The 17,455-nt window shown below is 40.7% G+C and overlaps 1 protein-coding gene across 2 annotated transcripts; it reads left to right on the forward strand.

The window, feature by feature from the left end:
• Positions 1-611: 611 nt before the first annotated feature.
• Positions 612-13,033, forward strand: LOC105930649 (alpha-synuclein-like). Of its 2 annotated transcripts, XM_036140233.1 has the most exons (7): positions 612-869; positions 983-1,027; positions 1,172-1,329; positions 1,494-1,523; positions 4,098-4,240; positions 11,904-11,975; positions 12,379-13,033. In XM_036140233.1, the coding sequence occupies exons 3-7, from the start codon at positions 1,209-1,211 to the stop codon at positions 12,394-12,396; spliced, it is 384 nt and encodes a 127-aa protein (XP_035996126.1). In that variant the 5' UTR covers positions 612-869; positions 983-1,027; positions 1,172-1,208; the 3' UTR covers positions 12,397-13,033. The 2 variants fall into 2 exon arrangements, with proteins under 2 accessions (XP_035996126.1, XP_035996125.1); XM_036140232.1 differs by lacking the exon at positions 983-1,027 and having other exon boundaries at positions 613-869.
• Positions 13,034-17,455: the final 4,422 nt, after the last annotated feature.

Below are 17,455 nucleotides of genomic sequence, written 5' to 3' on the forward strand. Positions count from 1 at the left end.
TACCACCTGTTAAGGCTGAATTTCGCCTGAAACGCTTCAGACTGAAGACGTCTCTTGGAGAAGAGATGAAACATTTCAAGAAATAAGAACACATCCACACTTCCTTCTTTCTTTTTTCTTTTTTTGCACTAAGAGAAATTAATTTGTCAAATGATTTCCAGCGTCAACATGGAGCCCTTTTTGTTGCGTTTCAGCAAAAAACATACAGGCTTACGGCTTGCTGACTCTTACGACTTTTCCGAAACTCCTCGTAAAGCGTGTCGATTTAAAAATAACATTTGTTCGACTTGGCAGCCTGTCCGTGTCCTTACGCATTATTAGACAAATTTGTTAAAGAACTGATGAAAGATGATCTCAGAACTGGCCTTTCCAGCAGTCATCGCCGTGCAGCTGTGGTTAACACCTAGTCATATGTGGGAAGAGAGAATAGCTGAGCCCTGTTGTTTTGAGCAATTATACTGCCACCGGCCTAATTGGTAGTTGGGCCACAGATGACATTAAAGAGGCTTGTTGCTTCTGCTCCTACTCACTGTGGACAACCCACGTATAGAAACGGCTACGTAATCCGTGCGTGAGGAAGCGCGTTATGTGTGCGCTGCGCGTGAGAGAGACAGAGAGAGGGAGAGAGAGAGAGATCAATCGCTCTTTCTCCATCTCTGTGGCGTGGGAGGCGTCTGTCAAACGGACCCGTGGAGAGTCCTCTCTGTCCGTCCGAGTGGAGGACACTACGCGCCGTCGTCTGTTCAGAGCAGCTGAAGTTTTGGAGACCGTAAAGCCAGTTTTACTCTTTAAGAGGGGTGGGGGAATACTCCGCTGCCATCCGAGAGGACCCGTCACGTCGTGTGCCGAAAGGAAGTTGAAGCAAACAGGTGCGTAAAAACACTTCTCTCCGAAAACCAAAAAATAAATAAATAGGAGAAATAGGAGCGTCTGTGCGCGCATCGGCTCCATTTTCTCCCTTCCCTCTCCTTTGCATTGATAGTAAACCCATTCATCGGTGCCAATCCACGGGCTCTGATTCCTACAGGTGGGATCCGCTCGTATTGGGCAGCACAAATAGTCCAGTCAGGGAGGAGGAGGGGGACAAAGACGCGGGGCGGTGGCATCATTTCTGTGTTTTAACAGCGACTGTATCAGTTCATCCATCTGTCGTTTTGGACCTGCTTTGCAGCTGGGTGCGTGTTGTCAGGGAGCCGAACCGAGCCGCCATGGACGCGCTGATGAAGGGTTTCTCCAAAGCCAAGGATGGGGTCGTGGCAGCGGCGGAGAAAACCAAGCAGGGAGTGACTGGTGCGGCGGAGATGACGAAGGACGGGGTTATGTATGTCGGTGGGTTCCGGGAAAATCATCTCATCTATGAGCAGGGACTTATTGTAGTGGCCACATTCAAAAAGATCTACAGCATATAGTTATTATCACTGTAATGTTATTATGATGATTTAAACTATTAATATATGTGCGAGTAAATTGAGACTCTTGTTTTTTTCTTTCAGGTAATAAAACAAAGGATGGCGTCTCCTCAGGTAACAACTTTCAATTCATGACATTTACAAATGAATCGTTCATGACAGCCATGACAATTATAACGACTAATATTCCTATATACGCTCTGCTATTTATAACTTTACGCCTGGCACGATTCTGTTCCAGGTATCTTGGCCCGTGGGCTAAAGCCACACTACATCCAACAAGTTTTTTTTGTTTTGTTTTTTTTTTTGGGGGGGGGGGGGGGGTGTTTTACATATGCAAAATATCATAGATTTTATATTATGATGACTCACACATCAGCAGCCTTGTCTGCGTGATCAGGTGACACAATCTTTTGTGCTTGTCCTTTTTTTTTTTTTTAACACAGCATCATTTCTTGAAATGTGATCGTCGTTACAAAAATGTACCCGTAACATTAAAGGATTTTGCCAGGCCCCTTCATAGTGATGTAACCCAGTCACTGAAATGCAACAAAAACTAGAAGCAGGTGTGGAGCATGAGTTTAAAGCTTGTTCCTATTTAGTCTGACAGGACAGGTCTATGACTTCCTGGTTTTAAAACAGTTGTCTTGGCGCTTCATGGCCACAGACTACCGCTACGGTAAACCGTTGCTAAAGTCTGACGATGACCAGTGTTAAGGTTTGCCAAAGTTTTAAAAACAAGACGGTAAGAAAAAAACTCCATAACTTGCCATCTAGTTTAACGTCTTTTTTATTGATGCCATAAAATATTTTGGGGTGACCGGAGATTTGTCTTGACTTTATGAATCGCAGAGTGATGCAACGTTGCCCTTCCTGAAACCTGTTGCTGGGCACGGACGGTCAGCTGACTAAAGGAGAAGGCCGTTGTGGTTCTCCTGGGCCAACGAGAAATGGGTGTATGAAAACATTTCTGCAACTATTCCAAAAACAATATCTATAATAACTAAATGTTATAGAGCACATTATTCTAACAATAATCGGAAGCAGACGTTAGCGAGGATGTTTTGTAGTCCAGGACCCCAAGCTTTAGCTGCCACACAGTTTTTACAGCAAATAGTGTTTTGCAAACAGTATGTAACACTCGCAAGCCTATACCAATGGCCATTTTCGTGCAATACTTATCATTTTGCAACTGTTGGAAAATAGTTGGTGAAAAACAGGTACTCTAACTGCACCAACATATAGCCCTTCCCTACATATATATCTGACTATCAAAAGAAATTCTACTGATGAATAAAATTAATTGTAGAGGCGACTGTTTTCGGGTCCTTTCCTTAACGTTATTAGACTGCAGGATTTGTTTTAAATGTTTTAGAGTGAGCTATCATTCTTATAAATGCGACTTTTCTCTTATTCTATGAACACAGTCGTGCCCACTTGATCTATAACTTACAATTTCATTAAAATATATATTTTTTTGCTCTTCAGTTTTCGACACAAACAAATAATATAGTGTATAATTCCAAACCTACCTTGCCTCCAGGGGTCAAGAAGGACCCGAGGCTCTATAAACAAAGTTAATTTCGGAGGAGCAAGAAAGAAAATGTGTGACCCATGACCCATGCAAAAAAAAAAATTAAAAAAAAATGTATGGGTGGAGCTCCAAAAAGTGGATCTAACCAAGGGGCCCACGTTGTGCTGAAACCAGCTCTGACTACAGTAATCGATGTGTGATTATATTATAGCAGCAATTTAATATTTTTGATTCTGCAATACAATGAAATGTTTTTACATGAGATTATCCGACTCAAGCCTGCTTTTCGCGACAGAGGACTGGTCCCTTTAACTCAGTAGATCTCTTACATGAGCAATAAGTAAAATGGTGTTATCTTGCTGAAGCCTCAGGTGATAAACCTGACAGGTATATTGTAACTGTGGGTGAATAAGTGTCCCGTTCCACCGCCTAACTCGCCACTACAGCTGAACCACTCTCTGCAGGCCCTTTCTTTGCCGTTTCTCATATAAAATAAACAGAGAACCAGAGGCGGGCCTGCTTTGCTGATTGTTTCGTAGGAACCCTGGCGGATGGTTTGTATTTTTGGTTCTCGATCAAAGCGAGCGAGTCCCTGTGAGCTAAACACACCACGGCATAACGTCTTGTCAGCAGTCTGCTTTAGATGATCTGATAATCTGCTTTGCAGAGGTCCGCACAAGCAACGATTACGCCCTGTGAGCCTTCGGGTCTTGATTATCGATGCTGTATAACGCGGGTTGATCAGTGTAAGCCTCGTGAGCTCACCTGTTGCCTTTATTTCGATTGCAACCGTCCATCAAAGGTGATTAGTGCATCGGGGGGGGGGACACATTTGCTTGTCTCTTTGAACAGGAACGACCCGAGGCTCTTCCTCAAATTAGGTTAGCTTATTAAGTTACACACACACTTCTTTTTAAATCGTTTGCAACACAGCAAAAATCCTCCTGAATCACTCGATTTCAAGCATCATTTTAAGAATGGAAGTTAAAGGTAATAGACGTAGCGCCGCTTCACCAATTACACCAATAGCGTTGGACTGAATTGTGGGATTTGTTTCATGTTTCTGTTTTTTAATCCTCTTTGGCGTTAAGACTGTAATAATACAGCCTCCCCTCTGTTCTTCCTTCCATCTCTCCTTCCTTTTGTCCCTGCAGTCGCTGAAAAAACGGTGTCTGGAGTGTCTCATATGGGCGGAGCTGTGGTTACCGGGGTTACGGCTGTGGCCCAGAAAACTGTGGAGGGAGCGGGTACCATCGCTGCCGCCACTGGATTGGTCAAGAAGGATCCAGCCAAACAAGTACAAAAAAAAAATGCTTTTAATCTTATGTTAAATGGAATGTGAATTTTTTTTTTTTTTTTTTTTTTGGGAGAAATGCTGTATAAAGTGACGGTGTCCGATCAAAAGTCTGGTTCCGTTTTATAAGGTTTGGCTTTCGGTATTTAATACGCACTATCACAACTTCCTCTAGAAGGGTTAGAAACTTGTTTTCAACATAGTTGAAGAAGTTAAAAAAAAGTTAAAATCCTCACATTGTAGGATTTAATATAAAACTAACCAAAACTATAGAAAAATCACAACTGAGTACTTATTTTTCCTTTTATCTTTTCAAAAAGAGATTTTATTCTCTATAAGACTTTTACCTTGTTAAATAAAGGCCAGATAATTGAAAATAAAATCTTTCAGACAAACATGACGTTAGAGTTCTGACACACAGAGGCAGATTACATTAAGGGCTGATTTTATTAGATTTTATTATTAGTTTTTCTGCGGCATCTCCAACTTGAACATTACTTGCATTTTCTAACTGTGCTACATCATATTAAAGGTAAAAGATTTTACGCTACATGCCGGTAAGATGTATGATTCCTTAGAAAAATTCGATCTGCTGTCATATAGTATCTCCATGTGTGTCGGTGTATAGAAAAAAAACATTTTGCGTGGCTCAGAATGGGAAGAAACTAAGCACATTTTGGGCAGTATTGAGTCTTCATGTTTTTGAAGTGTACGGCTGCTTCCAAAAAGGGCCTAATTCGTAAGCGCTCTTTAACCAAAGCGGAAGTGCGTCAGCGTCCGCCATGATAAGTGCTGTCCGGATAGTGCAGTCTGTAAGGAAGGAGGCAGGAAAAGGAGCCTGTATGCTTCCTATCATAGTTCCTTTAGCATAGGAAGCCTATGATGTCCCTCACTAGTGCTGAGGAGCTATAAGGAATCCAACAATCATTTGCCTAACATGACATATAAGCACAGCCAACCTTACAGAGAAAACAAAAATGTCTGGAGAGAAGAGAGCACGCACTAGTGAGTAGCACCATTGACCCTTTCACATATTTGCTGCCTACAGCAAATAGGATGTGATAGTGAGATTCCACATCCTCCGTTATTTTAATTAATTAGAGCAGTTCCACATTCTCTGTGACTACTCTGAAAGTCACAGTCAAAATATGGAACGACTCCAATTATCTGCTCCCTTCTGGTCCGTCTGGCTCCCGCCGGATCAAGCTCCACATTTGCAGTCACAGCAAATAGGAAAAAGAACGCCAACAACCTCCGTTTTGTCAAATTTAAATGGTGTTAACCACAAATTAAATATTTCTTTTTAATATTGACAATAAAATTAACTGTTTTATTTTAATATCTGTAGCCCCCACTCTTTTTGCACCATATAATGAAGTAAATTAGCCTCTTCAACATGTCATTTGAAACGTGGTAATCCTCTCCAAATAGATTTGCATTCTGCTGGCTTGCACGATCGCACATGCTCTCCTCGGGCTCCGAGAAACATTGGAGCGCGGCTAGACGGAGTAACGCTGGATGTAGTAGGCTTTGCTTTTCAGGAACTCACAGAGGGGGTCTGAGACAGAGCGGACACACCCACAGGAGCGGGGGGGACGTGGAATTAAGGGGCAAGAGCTTAACGACAAAGTTTTAAATCCAAGGAAGAAATTAAATTGCCGTTGTGATGTCATGAAATATTTATCGCCGTCGCAATATCATGGATCGCAATATCATGGATCGCAATAAGCATATAGCAAAGAATCGGCTGAAGTGCAATAAGCGTTAGCGCCCTGCATTCAGGCTCTCAGTGCGCCTAATATGTTTGGTGACATTTATTGTTTAACGCAACAAAAGAGTTAGCGAAGCTAAAGGGGCGGTAAAGTTGGTAAGAATCTACGACTAAGCTGGTAAATTGTCAAAAACATCACAAGTCGGACAGAGGCGTCCTTTTGTTTCTGTATTTATCACACGCCGTATGGTTATTGCAACATTACTAACATTATCACACGTCACAACTTCTGCTAATATCGTGCAGCCCTAGTTTTTAGGGATGTTGCTGTATGCACAGGTGCTCAGTCTCCGTTGGGACCGGGAGGGGCCGTTGCCAAACTGTTCTCACAAAGTCTAACCCAGACTCAGCCATTGAACTTACAGACGGAGGGGATAGACACGTGATCGCATGCTTGACGTCCGTGCATCCAACACTCTGCACTGGACTTGGTGATGTAAAGGCTTGGATGCAGCTACCGTGGAAACCCGTTTGGCGAAGCTCTCCATGCACCGGTCATGAGCTAATCTGTCATGTGATTTTTACACGGTCCACTAGTTTGTGGGTGAATTGCTGTTGTTCCAGAACACTTTCACTTTGTTACACTACCACTCACTATTAACCGGGCAATACTTTGTACTGAGGAAATCTCACCTATTCTGTCATGGTGCCTGAACCTTAGTGTAACTCATCTTTTCACAAATGTTTGTAGAAGCCATCTGCACCCCTAGGTGCTTGGTTTTATAATGAAATGATCGGAGGGCCTGAATTCAATTATTTCAATATCCCTTAGCACAGTGGGGGTTCTAGATCAAATTTAGCAGGGGGGCCAGGGTGGGGCCAGTGTTTTTTCACAGGGGCACAGAACAAAAGATTGGGGGAGAAAAAACTTAACAGGTTAAAATTTCATCGTTTAATATATTAAGTAAGCCAAAGAGCCAATTGTGGCTCTGGAACTGCAGGTTGCAGACCCCTGAACTTTTCTCAATACAGCGGGAGCATAACATGAAACAGCTTAATTTTTAATTATTATTTTTGTTTTATATTTTTTTATTATTTTGTTATTTTATTATTGGATAAAAACATAAACGAAAAAAAAATACAACTGATCCAAATGACCAGTCAGTCACGGTATCTTTGTCAGCATTTATCATCCTAAGAAATGTAATATAATGTTTTTAGTACAGGGGCCATAAAAGGGGCCAGTTCTACAGGGGCACAGGCCCCTGTTGGCCCCTGTCTGGAACCGCCCCTGCCTTAGCAGTATAGTGTTCTTTAAACATGATTACAAAACAATTTATCTGTCGATACCAAAATGTTAGGAGCTTTATTTCCAGAGCTGTGTCAGTACACTTTGTACTGTCTTGTACTGTACAGTTTATTTTTAAATAGACTGGTACGGATGGGCCAGTTTATTTAAACACACCAAGAGGCAGCAGCACAGCGCATTCCTCCATTTCACGTTGAAGCTCCAAACTAAGTCCTCACTGTGTTACAAATGGCGCGCCAGCCTTGAGTCGTTTGTCATCGTTTTTCATATCTGCTGCGTGTCTTTCTCACCTGAAATGAAAGCCGCTACATACTGGTAGCTACCCGGCGTTCTCCATCAGTCAGTCTGGCCTTCGTCTGTCAAAAACGGGAGGGGGAGGCCACGGCTGTTTGTCGCAGCAAACAATTTGCTCTTCAGACGGAAGTCAAATGTGAAAAATGACTCTTCTTTTATCTCGGCAGAAGGCGCTTCCATTCTTAATTATGGCTCTATCCATTCTTCATAAAATCACTGGAGATGCAGCATCATATATTCTGTTTGATTGAAAAGTTTCTCTGTTTGACAAACCCTAAAATTTATCGATGATCTCATTTGTAAGAAGAAAAAAAAAGAATTTACTAACCAGCCTTAGCCTTAAATTAGCATGGAGCTGAATGTGGTGGTGAAGAAATATAAGTAAACTTCTGTTCAAGGTGAACATAGATGAGCCCATAGAAACAGAGATTTTTAGTTGTTTTTCAACCATTAGTCTGTAAGAAATAAGAAAATTATACTTTATATTTTAAAATTATAAAGTGGTATTGGGGGAAAATTGGTGTATTTCTTTCTTTCTTTTTTTTTAATTGTTGTAACAGTTGACTTAGTAACATAGGAGCAATTATAATTTTATTTTGTTATAGTTTTTACTCATGTATATTGTCTTAAAAACTCTGTATATCCAATTTCTAGGTCATGTTTTTTGTTTTACATGTCCTTTTTGTATATCATTTGGTTACATAATTCTTATTTTTATGCATACTTTCTTGCATTTGTCATCGTTGCTGTTGTTAAATGGTTTCAGCTGTTTGTTGCTCATGTTATCATCTGAAACGTGGAAACTGGGTTTTCGCAGAACAACTGCTGTGGTCTTTCTTGTAAATTGACCACAGAGCAGCTCTCTGCTACAACCCGCTCTAGATCCTAATTTAGCCCAGGCTAAGAGAAATGGACAATGTTTCTGTAACTTGTCCATTAATCTTTCATTCTCGGCATGGCTAAATGAAGGGAGCGGCAAATTGTTCACACTCAGAATCATTTTTGAGAGCTGATCCTTACTGGTTCCCAACATAAAATTACGACTCTTTCCTTTCATTACTATCCCAGAATGGATATTTTTTTTTTTTGTGGGTGTTGTTTTTTTTCTGTCAGAAAGATTACAGAAGATTTTGTGGATTTTCAAACAATGTGAAATCTTAAATCAAGACATCCTAAAATACGTGTAGCTTATTCCCAGTGTTGCTGTTTTTTGTTAATTATTGTTTGTGTCCTCCTACACACAGTGATGATATTATTTTACCTTTTGATGCCGATTGAGAAAAGCTTGGTTAGACCTCATGAAACACACACTGGGCTTTATTCAGTTTGACGTTAACAACTAAACAGGCTTTTATCACTCTGCGCGGACCATATCAGCGCTTGCAATCTAGGAATATTGGTTTTGGTAGCACAGAGAGGAGTTTGTAATATTTCTCGTTAAGCCGTGTTAGATTTCCCCCACCCTTATTAATGAGATGTTAAAATGAACGCGATCCCTGCAGGTGAACTGATGTGGGCTGTAATTAACCACCTGTTTTTTTGAGTAGCAGGCAACAATAAGCTTCGCAGGGTACACAAACACGTTTTTCAGTGTCTGTGGCGATGCTAAATCTTCTGTTCCTTAATTAGCGTCGAGGCACTGGAGAATTCACGACAGCGAATTGTGACAGCGATTTCCGAACCCTGTGCAGGGAGCATTTCCTTAACGGTGGCTCTACAGGTTTCCGGTGAGCAGAGACGTGCCCCACGATAGGAACGGGGGACACAAAAGCTTTAGGGAAAACTGTCTGGCTCACTATTTGAATCTTTTAGCTTCAGTAGTTTCAACAAAAGAAAGGAAAACGGTGCCATTAGTAGTGGGATGATGACAAGTGAGAGGACAGATCAACAGATGGATCATAAATGTGACCGGGCTGACAGAGAAGTCTGACGAGAAGAAACCTGCAAATTGAAAAAGAAAAACGATAACCTGATTCTCTTCTGGCATACAGATGGCAGCAGATTGTCCTCATTTAACAAGCGTTCCCGGGCGGCTCGGAGTCATTAAACATCATTAATATTGATTCTATTTAAAAATTGATGCCAGGTGGAAAAAGTCCTTCAGCGACTCTCCTGAGACTCTCAGACGGATAAAGACACACCCACTGACAGACAGACGACGCTGAGATGCTTTGTCCAGATAAATCTTCTCACCCCATTTTTTTTTTTTTCTTTCTTCACCCATTCATCAGCTGCTGGTGACTCATCCTGAAACAGCGTGACTAGAAAGGTAGAAGGACGGAGAAATAAATAGACATAGGACAAATGCGTAGGTGAAACAGCAATGAGAATAGAAAACGGAAAAATGTATATATATATTTTTTTACCTTGATTTAGATTTCTCAACACATTACATCATTGTTAGTTGTTTGCTGTGGTGAATTAGCGTTCGCGGCGATAATCCAGACTGGATTTGTCGAATCTTAACGATTCAACCAAAGGTTTAGTTTATTTAATAGCAGGGCACTCCTCCAGGAAAACACAGGCTTAATGGTGCGCTATAAATGCAACAGGAGGAGGAGAAAGGGAAAAACTAAAACTTCCTAAAGGTTATGTTCTCCAGCTGGTAGAACCACAGACTCACAGGCACTCATCAGCACACAGTGATCCCCCCCCCCCCCCCCATCATGGAAGGTCACCTCAATGGCACGGAGTAATCAAGACCGAAGAGGCGTCTATTTTTCATTTGTGTTTTAAACCTCATCCCTTTTTTTAGCACCCACCCCACCCAGCCTTAATGACTGTCATGTTATAGGTATAAGAAGAAACGTGTTTTTTTTTTGTATTGAAGATTAAACCGAATTTTCCTTATTTAAACGTAGCTGTTTTCAGCTTTCTGTTGAAATAGCTTCTACTTTATTTGCGTCAAAATGTGGGCAAAGTAATCTTTTCTTGCTTCGTTTTGAAACGGCCCACTGCAGTTGTGTCTGCGCTTGTTAAAAAGCTCATCTCAGAGTGAGGGAATGTTTATTCCACTTATTCTCCTTCCTTAAAATTCAGCTCGTTAATTTAGTTTGAAACGGATGACCGGCCAATTTAATGAATGTACAAATTATACACAACAACCCTATCCAGCCCATTCACCCGTCCATTGTCTTCCACTTATCCGAGATCGGGTTGTGAGGGCAACCAGAACCCAGACATCCCTCGCCGTGTCGACACCCCCGAGCTCATACTGGGAGACACCAAAGTGTTCCCAAGCCAGACAGGACATAAAGTCCCTCCACCGAGTCTCTGGCCCTGCAAAATCCATATTTCATGACCATGACTTTGACAGTCCTATCCACATAAACATTGTTTGCTATGCATAACAGTAACCTAAAGCAATCAATGCACTAAAATAATTTTTTTTATTAAAACGTGAAAATATATCCGCACCCTTCTTATTTAAAATCAAGGAATCTAATACATCGTTCACTTTCACATATAAAAGAGAAAAATGTGCCGATGAGGCTGCGAAAGTAAACCTAAGATCACTCAACACCGCAGTAGCATTGTATGCAATACTGTAATCGATTGGCTGTGTTTGGTGGCATGTTGTATTTTAAGTGTCGTGCATGTAAATTAAATAAAGGTGAATATCGATATTTTGATTTAGATAATATGTCAAGAATATTTCCGGCTGGTAGAATAAACTAACTGACCTGGATGTCCGTTTATAAGGTACGTTTCTAATAGTTGAGATCTCACAAAGCATGGTGGGACACGGTAATGAAGAAAAAGACAGAAAATACTCAACATTAGCAATACAAATAGTATTGCAATTAAACATGTTCTTCATACCATGAAGCCCCATTCATGACTAATGATAGCCGTTTAATCGTTGACAAGATTTAGAGCATATTTTTGGACATGCTCTAATGGCTGCTGGCGTGATGACGTGACCGGCGTTGCAAACATGGAATTGAAGTTGCTAGATCGCTGCGACTGTATTGCTGTATATGACATCAATTAAAAAAAAAGAAATGACTGGATCGGAATGCTGCCAGCTAAATAGTCGATATCGATATTCGATCCGGGTATCGGATCGGTGCATCTCTAAAAGAAAGGTTGGTCAGGTATGGACTCAGGAGGGCTGACTGCAAACAAACACTACGTTTCAGATTATTAACTGTAGGACATTTTGTATCGTTCCTCCAATAGTTCACAGTGATGTACAGCACTGTCCCACTACACATGACAATATATGTCATACCATGATACCACAGTATTACAATAATTATAATAATACAATATTACCTGGACAAGATATATCAAATATAGGAAAGGAGAAACATTTAGAAGTGAAATTAATGTCTATCTTTTTTCTGTAGGGTGAGGATGCCTCAGCAGTACCGGATGCCGTGGAGTCCCCAGACGATACCGACTTCACAGAACCTACAGAGGTAAACCTGTCGCCCTGCTTTCTACACACAATGCAACAAGCTACTACACACCTACTTTTGCACTTGATCGAGGGCTTGCGAGAATTTTCCGTAATCGAAAGTTGTGCTTCTCATATAGCAACTAGTGGGGGTATAACGCATAGCGTTAATCAGGGTTGTCTCAGAAACGTGTTTAATAACCACGCAGATGAAGAAAACAAGTGTGTGTCTTAGGGAATTTTCCTGCCGAGGCCACACAGGCCGACATTCAGCCCTGTGTGACAGCAGTCAGAGGTCATTAATAAATCATATGTATGGGTGTAGACCAGCTCCAGTGTCTGCGATGCCACGCCAATATAGAGCAGAGGCATCCTATCACATTTGCTTATGCGACCCTCCTGTTGCTTTCTTTCCCCCTCCCCAGGAGGACTCGGACGACTAGGCGGCTCGACGGCTTCGCGCTCAAAGCAAAACGATCCAAACATTCCGTGTCGCTCTGCCAAGTCCCGTCGTGCCTCGTCTCTGGTCCGTCATGGAGTCCGTGCTCGGCGTCTGTGCGTTTTCTGTGTGCCGTCCTGTTTTTTTTTGCGGTAAATGTCTAGTAGAGAGACGGGGGGGGAATGTCGTGTGAGCGCAGGCGCCCGGGGCGGCGCCTCAGGTGCGTGTGCTTCTCTGTGACCAGCTGTCATTTCCAGTGACTCCCTCCCACTGGGAAGGCCACCTGATCACAGAGCGCGTGTCTGTCCTGTGTCGGCTGGTTGGCCGCGTCAGTAACACAAACCTGGAAGTATACCACAATCTACAAACACCTAAGTGTCTCTATATACAGGAACAATTTACACAGGTCTGTTTTGGAATGGATGCATAATGATATTCTCTATTTTGTTGTGTATTTTGTCACAGTTTTTTTTTTTTTTTTTTTTGCAATGGACTATAAAGTGCTGGGCTGTTCGTGCGCATTCATGTTGTATTTTATAGCATGTAAAGTAATATTCAGCTTCACCACTGTGTCATGAATTTATTTGGATTGAAATGTTGAATAAAATATGTAAAGAGCAGGATTAGGCTCTTAGAATTCATATACAAACGAGTCGGTGTTATGTCTTATGCATTTAGAGAACAAATGGGTTTATTTATCACAATTCTTTTTCAAGACTTGGATTTCCTAAATGACCACACGTGTCACGCTTTGATTACATGTTGCTGTCAAAAGCCAACAGGCACTGATGTTGCCTTGTTTCTCATCATTTTTATATGTTTACTTGAAGTATGAGTTAAGAATAATATTTAATGTAGCGGAAGATAAAGTAGATTTGCTGTTACAAAATTGAACTGTTCATTTGGAGCTACGGCGCACCCTATATTTACTATCACCTCTGGAAAGGATGTGTAAAAAGCCTTAAAATAAATGCGTATCTTAGTACAATTGCATCATCTCACAATGAAAAATTTCAATATGAGTACAGTGCCTTGCGAAAGTTTTCACCCGCTGTACGATTTTGTTTTACCTGTTTTGTTGCATTCCAACTTGTAATTTCAATATTTTCTTTCATTATCCTAATTTTGCGACGGATCTGCACAAAATAGTCTAAGTTGGTGACGTAAAATGAGAAAATTATTTGTAAAAAACTTTTAAGAAATTAGAAACTGAAAATTGGCATTTGCAGATGTATCAGTCAAGTCCACCTGTGTCCAATCTAAACACAGAGACCAGAGGTGACCCTGAAGGAGCTGCAGAGCTCAACAGCAGAGACTGGAGGATCTGTCCACAGGACCACAACAAGCCGTACACGTGATAGAGATCGCTTTTACGGGAGAGTGGCCAGAAAAATGCAATTAATAAGTGTTAAAAAAAAACAAACAAGAAAGCATGTTATGAGTTTGCCAAGACATGTGCCTAAATATAGCGAGGAAGGTGCTCTGGTCAGATAAGACACATCCCATCACCCTGAGAACAACATCCCCACAGTGAAACGTGGTGGTGGTGACAGCGTCATGCTGTGGGGATGTTTTTCAGCAGCAGGGACGGAGAAACTGGTTCAAGTCAAGGGGAAGATGAATGGTGATAAATACAGCGATATCCTGAAGCAAAACCTCTGATTTGAGACTAATACAGAGGGTCACCTACCGGCAGGACACCGACCAGAAGCACGCCGCTAAAGCAACACTGGAGCGGTTTAAGGGGAAACATTTAAAATGTGTTGGAATGGCCTAGTCAAAGACCAGACCTCAATCCAATTGAGAATCTTTGGTGAATATTTCTGCAGGCCACTGTAGCTTTATTCAGATGGCAGAACAATTCCACTTCTTTTTCTTTTTTTTTTTTTACAAAATCACTAGTGTTTTAATTGTTCTAACAAGTCTTGAAATGATCAACTTGCTCTGAGTGTCTAGGAAGTCTTAACTAAGAGTCTCTGACTGCCTGGATGGTAAATACGACGAGCCACAGGCACCAGTGCAGTTGAGCTGCTCTACAAAATGGAAAGATAATAGAAAATGACATTCAGTAAAGTCAGAAGTGTTTTGAGCTTCCCAAGTCAGGGTATGCACAATAATAATAGATACTAGATAGAAATATTGTAATTAAGAGAAAATTATTCATTATTGGTCTAGTAAATCTATCCTTAATCTACTCTCTGGTCAAATCCTGATTTGTTTTTTAGCACACAAAAAAATGAAGGCTTACAGCAAATATGCAAATACACCATGAAGAAAAGCAGTGCAAATGATATCAAAGAGACAGGAAAGGTTGTTGCTCTGAAGATGTTTTCCTCTGAGGCTAAAGGTGGCGATCTTGGACCTCTGCTTCTCCGCATGCCGCCGCGTCCTTGAACGGGACACCGCCGCCTCTCCAGATGACAGGTAAGCACCTGCCTGCTGGCCTGTGTCTGGGACTGAGCAAACCAACGATGCCGACTGCGGCATCCAGACTGGCTTTTTTTTTTTTTTTTTTTTTTTCACAACAAAATTAGCATATTTTTTTTCTTCTCTTTTTCTGGACAATTACACCTTGGATGTGTTTCAAAAGCGTAATTACATGTCTAAGGAGACACAATCATAACAACAAAGCTCTATAACAAGCAGACTCTACATTGGCATCAGCCTTAGCCTCAAAATACCTCATCCAACTGATCAACTGGGCCCCACAAGGGAATTAGGATAAAAGTTTTTAATACTTAAAAGATGCTTCTCTTACTGCTCCATGACCATATTTCTGTTTCGGCTCAGAAATCACTGATAGCTTTATGTAAGTTAAGGTGTGCTGGATGGTGATTGTAAAATTTGAGCTCATGCACATGGAAGCACATGTTTAGCTTTCCAGATTATTTATTATAGAGCAACTAGAACCTTTGATGTACTTTCTGTGGATTTTCTTTGTGGTTCAACACAGATTAGCGAGAAGTGGAAGGCAGATATATCATTTTCAAACATTTAGCTACTGAGAACTTGCAAACTGTGGATATGTATTCAGTCCCTCTGCTCAGTGTTTTTGAGAAAGTGCCATTTGTTGCAATCATTCAGTTTCATGTAACTACCCGCTTTGCACAGCTAAGCAACAAAAGTCTTTTGCTGTTTGCTAAAAAGTTCAAGGTCTGCCAGATTGGAGGAAGAGCTTCTCTGTATAGCAGCTTTTAGGTACCGCCAGAGACTGCACTGCAAAAACGGATCTAAAAATAAGGAAATATTGTCTTAAAATTAGTGTTTTTTGTCCTAGATTTGAGCAGGTAAATAAGATTATTTGCCAATGGAATGAGTATTTTTACCCCTAAAATAAGAAAATTAGATATACTGCACTTGAAATAAGACGATGGAGATGAATTGTTCCCATTTTAAGTGCAAAAATCTTATTCTATTGGCAGATCATCTTATTTACCTGCTCAAATCAAGGAAAAATACACTCATTTCAAGAACATTTTACTTATTTTAAGTTCCGTTTTTTGCAGTGTGTTAGATCTAGATCTAGCATATGCTGACATGCTTTGACCTAAAGCCTTTCATCGTCGCTCTGACATTATGTTTTTGGGGTATTGCCCTTCGAGAAGATGACCCTCAACCTCAGTCTCAAGATTTTTTGCAGCCTCTGACAGATTTTTTTTTCTCCCCGGATTGCCCTTTAAAGCATCACCACAGCATAATGCTGCCACCACCGTGTTTCATGGTGTGGATGGTGTATTTTTCACCTCTTCTTGCCCTACACCCATGCAGTAAAACAATGAGTTTTTCCACACCGCTGTATGTTGAAACGATAAATCGGCACAAACAAGATATTGTAACCAGAAAATGAGACAGTGTTTACCATTTGTGACAAGGTCAGACGAATGTCAGCGCATCTTCACACTCATTATCTTGTGAGAAAGCGGGACGAAAACAGTGAGTCAGACTATCCCCCTGACAGGAGCAGCAGCAGCACTGATTATGCTTGCATGAGTGGGTGCGAAAGCCCGGGTGTGTCATTTAGGATTGATCCAACCCTGACCTGGACCAATCTGGTGCATAAAGGACTTGTACTGAATTTACAGTTCAGTTTAGTTATTTAGAAAAAGAAAACACGAAAAAGAAAAAAATACAGCATGGCAGGCAGACAGGCATAATGATTAAAGAGATTCATTGTAAAAGCCTCCCCCAAATAATATGTGAAAAAGTAATGTATACAAGTATAATAATCAAAACAGTTCAAAACAATGCTATGCTAAGCAATCTACAATTTATTGTTAATTAAACCTTAAAATAGATAATTACGTTTTTATATGCATTATAAATAAAATGGATGTTATATATAATCATAAAATGTAAGGAGTTTCTGAAATAAAGGACATGATGAAGTTTCATTGTTTAAGGTGGTAGCAACAAAGTTTATGAGGAGCTGTAGGAAAAGATAAGGATAAATTGAACAGTAATTAAAAAAAACTGTTTGATAAATCTGTTTCATAAGACCAATAGATGTTTATTTTTGCCAGCCTAGTCAATCAGTAAGGCCCCGATCACTATCGTCTTATTTATACATAATAAGAGGATCCATCGCGCCATGCTAACCCATGTTTTTGTTATTTACATACACGTCATCTGCTGTGTCCTCCTGGTAGATCCTTGCAGTCCAAAGGATGACTCTGTTGTTGCTCACATCAGTTTTCACATCTTTCATACCAACTGGAAGACAGCTTCACTTATAACATTTTGATCCAGTAACTAAAGGACATACGCAACTACTAAACCTGTATTTTTAAATCTTAAATCGGTGATTACCTGCCGTCTCTCCACAGGAGGTCCAACAAAGAGAAATCAATCCAAATCCACCATTCGTTTAGTTCAGGGTTGTCCAAACATTTTTGTCACGTGGGCCAAAATTGTCAAGTTCAAAGCACTCAAAAATATAACTTCAATAGCAAACAAAATGACCAACAAATTATGTTGTGATTGTTTTTTACCTGCTCCACAAAATATGAGCATGGAATATTTTTTGGTCACATTTTTTTGAAGGAAAGGAATGTTTACCTAAAAAA

The sequence above is a fragment of the Fundulus heteroclitus genome, chromosome 8, assembly GCF_011125445.2.
Source record: "Fundulus heteroclitus isolate FHET01 chromosome 8, MU-UCD_Fhet_4.1, whole genome shotgun sequence".
Classification (NCBI taxonomy): domain Eukaryota; kingdom Metazoa; phylum Chordata; class Actinopteri; order Cyprinodontiformes; family Fundulidae; genus Fundulus; species Fundulus heteroclitus.

What these genes read in the sequence shown, in the direction of transcription:
- LOC105930649 (XM_036140233.1), top strand. Translation starts at nt 1,209, where the DNA reads ATGGACGCGCTGATGAAGGGTTTCTCCAAAGCCAAGGATGGGGTCGTG. An exon ending in GGACGGGGTTATGTATGTCG is followed by an intron (nt 1,330 to 1,493) that starts GTGGGTTCCGGG and finishes TTTTTCTTTCAG; the next exon opens with GTAATAAAACAAAGGATGGC. An exon ending in AAAGGATGGCGTCTCCTCAG is followed by an intron (nt 1,524 to 4,097) that starts GTAACAACTTTC and finishes TTGTCCCTGCAG; the next exon opens with TCGCTGAAAAAACGGTGTCT.